Source organism: Drosophila nasuta, chromosome 3 (genome assembly GCF_023558535.2).
Source record: "Drosophila nasuta strain 15112-1781.00 chromosome 3, ASM2355853v1, whole genome shotgun sequence".
Lineage (NCBI taxonomy): Eukaryota > Metazoa > Arthropoda > Insecta > Diptera > Drosophilidae > Drosophila > Drosophila nasuta.
Window position 1 is genome coordinate 9,415,598 of NC_083457.1, and position 7,071 is coordinate 9,422,668.

The 7,071-nt window shown below is 39.1% G+C and overlaps 1 protein-coding gene across 1 annotated transcript; it reads left to right on the forward strand.

The window, feature by feature from the left end:
• On the forward strand, window positions 1–6,637 carry LOC132793489 (serine protease 1-like). The gene is made up of 2 exons (XM_060803438.1): window positions 1–70; window positions 5,859–6,637. The coding sequence occupies exons 1-2, from the start codon at window positions 1–3 to the stop codon at window positions 6,635–6,637; spliced, it is 849 nt and encodes a 282-aa protein (XP_060659421.1).
• The last annotated feature ends 434 nt before the right edge of the window (window positions 6,638–7,071 follow it).

Genomic DNA, 7,071 nt, shown 5'->3' on the forward strand with positions numbered 1-7,071 from the left:
ATGGTTGCACGACCGGACAGCGGAGCAGCGGAGAAGGAGGCGGCAGCAAATATATGCATGAGACCGCACGGTACACGAGTCGTATGTGTGATAAAAAGCCCCAGAGCATTTCGAGTTGGGGTTCGGCTACTGTATTTTTTGCTCCAATGGAACCGACATTGACAATCAGACCGAAAAGGACGCTAGCAGCGGGTGATAGGGAGAGAGAGAGAGAGAGAGAGAGAGAGAGAAGGGAGAAAGGGAAGTTGGGTAAGGACGTGAAGCAATTGCGACTGGAGTAAATTTTGGTAGAGTACGTGTTGGACGCAAATTTCAAATCAGTCGCGCATTTGCCTCTTTGCCACACGCACATACAGGGAGTGACACACATACACACACGCATATGCAGCGAGGCCATCATTTAAATTCAAAAAAGCGATAACGACCGGGTAATGATGAAGTGCAGCAGCATCCAGCGTCGAAGTGGCCGCCGGGCAATGTCACATTGCAGGCGCCTGCCAAAATTGGTTACGCGTTTGGGTCAACAGCTGCCAACGTTTGGTATTACAGTCCCAAGCGTAGTAGAGACGAAGAGAGAGATGGAGAGACAGAGAGTGAGAGGGAAAGAGACGTAATGTCCATATATCGACCGTCAGTCGCTCGTTTGGTTTTTGCAACAGGACAAACATATTGACGCCATGGGTGACACTAGCCTCATTAGACCATGATGAGGTGAAACTGGGCACCGCTCCGTCCGTCACTAGAGACAGAAATACAGAGAGAGAGAGCGTGTGAAAATGAGCTGCCGCCGTTGTGTCCAGCAGCAATGCGATTACTCTTTTCATTTCAGTTCAGCAACAGTTGCTCGCACTTCTCGTAATGCTTGAAAACAAATGCTAAAATGCGTGTCGAAAAACCACCTTAAAATTGATAACAGCAACTACTAATTAATGATTACGAATTGAATTGAATTACAAGCTCGATAATTACACAAACTCCAGTTCAAGGAAAGTAAACAGAACACTTCAGATGTTTAAGTTAACTTAAGAAAATGTAGATCAATTTCTAATTAATGTTTACCTTTTAAATTGAATTACTAGCACAAAGACTACATTAACTTAACCCAGGAAATAAGAATCAGTTTGATATTCAAGTTTATTATCAAAAAAACAATGTAGCTTCGTTTTTTATAGCTAAGAATGTCTGTAAATAAAAAAAAAACAGATATAGTAAGCCTTTCCAAATTCCAATTTCTTGGAATACAAATTCTTTAGGTAAAATTAGGTCAATATATTTATCCCCTTTAATAGATCTCAAAGTTATCGAAGCAATTGAATTATTTTACGGTGTAACTGTCATTATCATTTCATTGAATTACGCAAGGCAGACATGAACTTTGGTCTGCATAGAAAACTTGTTAGATAAAATTAGCTAAATATATTTCAATCATAATTATACCCGCTACCCATAGGGTAGAAGGGTATTATAACTTTGTGCCGGCAGGAAATGTATGTAACAGGCAGAAGGAGTCATCTCCGACCCTATAAAGTATATATATTCTTGATCAGCGTCAACAGCCGAGACGATATAGCCATGTCCGTCTGTCCGTCTGTGTGTCTGTGTGTCTGTGTGTCTGTCCGTCTGTCCGTATGAAACACTGGATCTCAGAGACTATAAGAGATAGAGCTATAATTTTTTTTTGATAGCATTTTTTATGTTTGCACGCAGATCAAGTTTGTTTCAAATTTTTGCCACGCCCACTTCCGCCCCCGCAAATCAAAAAAATCGAATAACAAGCCTAATTTTAAAGCTAGAATTTTGGTGTATACAATAATTACTATAGTAGTTATGATTCCTGAAAATTTGGTTACGATCAGATAAAAATTGTGTACTATATCGATATACCAAATATACCATTTTGTATATTTTTAGTATTTTTGCAGTATATTCGGTATATCTTGAAAATGATACCGCAATATTTTGCCTTTATTAAAAATGGGTAGCGGGTATCTCACAGTCGAGCACACTCGACTATAGCTTTCTTACTTGTTTTTTAATGTCTTTGATAAGAGTAAAGTAGAACCATCTAAATTTAACTAACAGCATAACATTTTATTAACTGCCTTTAATATTTTATATTCAAATTTTTGTGAATATAAACGATTTATTTCTTAAAAATCTTTTATTTTGAAGCACTTAATTTATTCACACACAAAAGTGTGCCTACCACTTGGGCAATGTGTTTGTAGTGCAGTCAGTCAACTCACTTCGATATATTCTTATGTCCATAGAGCCTCCCAAAAAAAATATCAAGCTGTGCTGCATGTAATAACGAAATTGCAATGTGCACGTGCCAAAGGAAATGAAGAAATATTACGACCCGTGGCGCTCAGAAGCATGCTGCATTTGTTTTTCGTGTTGTACTCGTATTTTGTATTTCTTTCAGTTTCTGCTGCAGCAACAGAAGCGCCGCCACATCATCTCCTACTGTCTTGTTGTCCATATGTCCGACTGTCCAGTTTATAGCGTCATGTTCAAGATGCTAAACACACACACACACACTCGCACATGCTGGGAGGACACTCAAAGCTGTTAGTGAAGTGGTCTACTGGGCAAAAACGCCGACGTCCAATCAACATCGTCAGCAGCCGCTGAAGCAGCACGCGCTCTGTGAGCACATAAAACGGGGTAAAAACCCACAATGGACACTGAGGCTGCGCTTGGCTTCGCTCTGGCTTCGGCTTTGCGGTCCAGCTGCTGCCCATCATCTGCACTGGCAATAAAACTAGCAGTCGGAGTCGGGCTTTGCCTAGGCCATGGCAATGCATTGCATATAAAATATTTTGCCGCAACCAAAAAAAAAAAAAAGGAAATAAATAGCACCGAAAAGATGTTGATAGAGGAAAAGAGAGAAGAGAAAGCTGGGGAAATTTTGCTGTGAAAGTGAAAAAATTGGCTGACGTGTGAAGTACGCAGGCAAATTGGACAACTCGGCCAAGAGGCTTCCAAATTATTGAGGCATACTTTCGATGTGTGCCATAAGAGCCAGCTTAAGCCAAGTTGCGGTTGCTCTTCCCTTACATTTTTTCCCCCTCTCGCTTATTTTAAAGACACTTGTGTGTGTCGTAAAAAAGTCTTTCTCTCATTCTTTTGCTTCCTCTGCCATAAGCTGCATATCAAAATCAAATAAAATGAAGTATGGAGCAAAAGGATTCAGTCAGCAATCTTTCCCACTCCCATTTTATCTTTCTCTTTTGGCTTTTGCCTCGTTCGTCGTTTTGTTAATTGTGCGATTCTTTGCTTTGCTGCGCTTGCAATTTGACTCTTTTGCCCATTTGGCTTTTTTTATGGCTTAACTCTCATATATGCATGTAATTGTTTGAGGATTTCATGCGGATTTATTGTTGCATGCTTTGTGCTCTTCGCTTGTTGTTTTAGCCCTTGAAAAGTTGTGTACACACATTGATAGGAATTTGATTTGTCAGTTTGCTTAATTTATGACATGGATTGCATAGATTTATGCTGAAAACAAATAAGAAAGCGACAGTCGAGTGTGCTCAACTGTGAGATACTCACTAGACATTTCGTTAGCAGCAAAATAGTGGGTATTTACGTTTAAAATATACCGAATTAATATACCGCTTAATATTAAAAGTATACTATAAGATATATTTGGTATATCGATATAGTACTGCATTTTAAAAATATCATACAGTACAAAATATACCAGACTGCCAGTAAAAGTAAATAATTAATATACCTGAAAATATGCTAAAATTATACTAAAGAGTCTATTTGGTATATTGATATAGTACTACATTCAAAAAATAACATAGAGTGCAAAATATACAAGAATGTCAAACAAAGCAACTAATTTATAGGGTTGGAGATACCTCTTTTATTCTTATATTAAATATATAAATATATTTTCTGCAGTCACAAAGTTATAATACCATTCTACCCGATGTGTAGCTGGTATAAAGAATGCAGTAGCAAATAAAGCAGAATTTAAACTTGAAATAAAGACAGCTGGCCCAGTGAAAATGGCATTCGCAGCAGGTTGACTAGAGATAGTTTCTTTTGGCTGCCGAAAATGCTTAGTACGCGCAATTGGCAAGTCGGAAGTTGGAAGTGGGGGAAAAAAAAAGAAAAGTGCAACAACTGACGCCAAAACAATAAATGACACTGAACACTGAACACTACACTGCTGCTGCACTGAACTGTAGTGCAGAGAACGACATATAAAACAACAGAAGCGCCAAATGGTTGGCCAAAAGAAAAATAAAATGGGCAGCAGCGAAAGGAAGAGAAGGGCACATGTGGAGCACATAGCGAGAAGCACTCGAAAATCGACGAAAATCCTTTTGCATGTTGTTACAAGTGGCCAGGAGTGAACACTTCGCTTTCTCCTCACTTCAATCCCCAATGCTGAATCCTGCTTCAATCCAAGCGGCCAAAACCCAAATAGTGGCACTTTTGGCTGCCTCTTTCATCCGTTGTTGCCACACGTTGCCAGCATCGCCTGCTGCTGCTGCTGCTGATGCTGATTCAGCAGCCTCCCATCGAAAAGAAAAAGGGCTGTGCCACCAAATAAAACCAAACCAAACCAAACCAAAGTAAAGCCAAGCCTTGGCCGCTTCGGATGTTCTTGCTTCGTTCTTTTATTATTATCTTTTTTTTGTATATTTTCGCTTTGTTTCGCTTTATTTTGGCTCATATCCTTATGATATTTTCCCAACACTTCATAAACCATAAAAGCCCAGTCGGAAAATGTGCTGTAAAATGCAGTCAAATTTAATTTGAAGCTCATCATTTTTGCTTAACAGCTGCACAAATTGTTTTCTCGCCCAGCTTTTCTTTTTCTTTTGGGTTTTTCACTTCCCTCCGATCACGTCGGCCACAAGTGTTCATACTCATATGTGTTTTTTCTCTTGTTATTTTTATTTGTCGATACTCTGCTGCTCGTATTTGCATTCCATTTTCAGTTTCTCAAAGTGCGAATGTGTTTCATATAACAACAACATCTTTGTGATATTTTCATATTTTGTTTCATACGTTTGTGGTTAAGCATTTGTCAATTTCAAGTTTCGTTTTATATTGAATTCATGGTATTTTTAACAATTTTTGCAGGGATATAACATAGATAAGGTATTCAATTTTATGGATTGAATCGTAATGTTTGTGGAAAAGAAATTCTTAACAGGAATGAAAGCCACAGTCAAGTGTGATCGACTTCGGGATATCCGATTCCGCAAAAATACTAAAATATACCGAAATTATACATGGTATGTCCTTTTTGTACTAAATTAAAAATATACTAAAGCACAAAATATATCAGATTGTCAGCCAAATTTTAAGAAATCAATTATTATTGTATTTATGTCGTGGGTTATGTCGATTTTTTCGACTTTATTGCTGTATTGAACTAAAAAAAAATTACTAAACTGATTTTTAATGATTTTTGTTTTGACAACCTTTGATAGATCAAGCTATCTCTTGTACTTTTCATTTAAAACATTAAATGAATCAGCTTAAAACACTTTTTCTACCAGAATGAACACAACTGTCACTTGTCTAGTTTCCACAGCACTCCAATTGAATAGAGTAGATAACCAATTCAAAGCTACTTAATATAAAGTAAAATACCATATTAAATTGTTTTTTAATGAAGCTAAACCATATGCGAATTGCAAACCAGCTGGAAAATTAAAATATTTATTGATTTGCTTTGGTCACTACAAGAAGCAGAACTCGATGTACTCTCAGTTACCAGTGAAGTCGAACTGTAGCAAGTACACATATCGATTGATAATAAGTTGCAATGCAAACGTATACAAAGTGTGTTATATTTCTACAGCTACTGTTTTGTTTGTCGACAGTTTTCGGCAATAAAACCCAAGTACTGAAGCCGAAGCTTGTGCGTCTTATGTCGCAGCAGGCGAAAAGTTTCTTGGACTTTTCCACCGGTTTCGAGGATACATCAGAACGAAGTCCCTACATTGTGACCCTCGAATTTAGTGGCAAAAATACCACATGGTTCTGCGTGGGTTCGATTATCGATCATGAATGGATTGTCACTGTTGCCTCTTGCACAAATCCCTCGAGTTCTGTGAAGATCAGTTATGGAGCTGCGAATCGACTGGAGCCAAGTTACCATGTTTCAGTTTCGAATGCTTCGTTTTATCCACGCTTTGACTTTAACAAGTGGTATCATCATGATATTGTACTAATCAAAGTGCCATTCATCACATACTCAAAGAAGGTGAAAGCTGTGGCTTTGCCCAAGACTCGATCGATGTTCCGGGATGTCTGGGCATATTCAGCAGGCTGGGGACAGCATAAGGATAACAAGGAGTTGATGCAAATATTGCATTCGACACAAATTCAGATAATCGGTAATAAAGACTGCATCAAGAGTGGCTATGGCGAACGATTCAAGTCAGGAATGATGTGCGCCCAGCTGCCGAATATGGAGAAAAGTTGCCGCCTCGACTCGGGCAGTCCACTTGTGATGTTGAAGCCAACAGTGTTGCTTGGCATTGCCTCGTTCGGCAATCAGCTGGGATGCGAATCAAACACACCTTTGGTCTATACGAGAATCAATTCGTATACGCAATGGATGGCCGAGGTGATGGCGGAGGAGGGGAGCAGAAAGTAGCGAAAGCGAGTTATCGAATAAAGTCAATAAAGCTGAGAGATTTCTTCCTGGTTTGCAATTAGTTTTTTTTTCTATTTCGTTGTTGTTGGCTTCGTTGTTGAATTTGGCAGGTGAAATCTAATTAACACTAATCAAGGCAAAGTTTCAGCTCTGGCCGGAAGTCGACTAGCTAGCTGAACAGAATGCGCTTCATTTTGCGGCACTTCCGGCCAGAGCGGAGCAGAGCAGAGAGAAGAGCATGGTCGACAGCTGCTCGAATGCTGCAAACGGATGCGCGAATGTCACAAGTGTCGAGCAAACATTTCATTAGAGCCAAAAATTTTCAGTGTGTTTTCTTTTGCCTTTTTCACACACACACACACAGCGCACAGCTGCTAATGAGAAATTTTGCTGTCCGGGCGAGAATCCTTTTCAAAAGGTGCCAAGCCAAGAGA

Coding starts and splice junctions, on each gene's coding strand:
- LOC132793489 (XM_060803438.1), top strand. CDS start 1: ATGGTTGCACGACCGGACAGCGGAGCAGCGGAGAAGGAGGCGGCAGCA. Junction 71..5,858: donor TATATGCATGAGACCGCACG/GTACACGAGTCG, acceptor GTTTGTCGACAG/TTTTCGGCAATAAAACCCAA.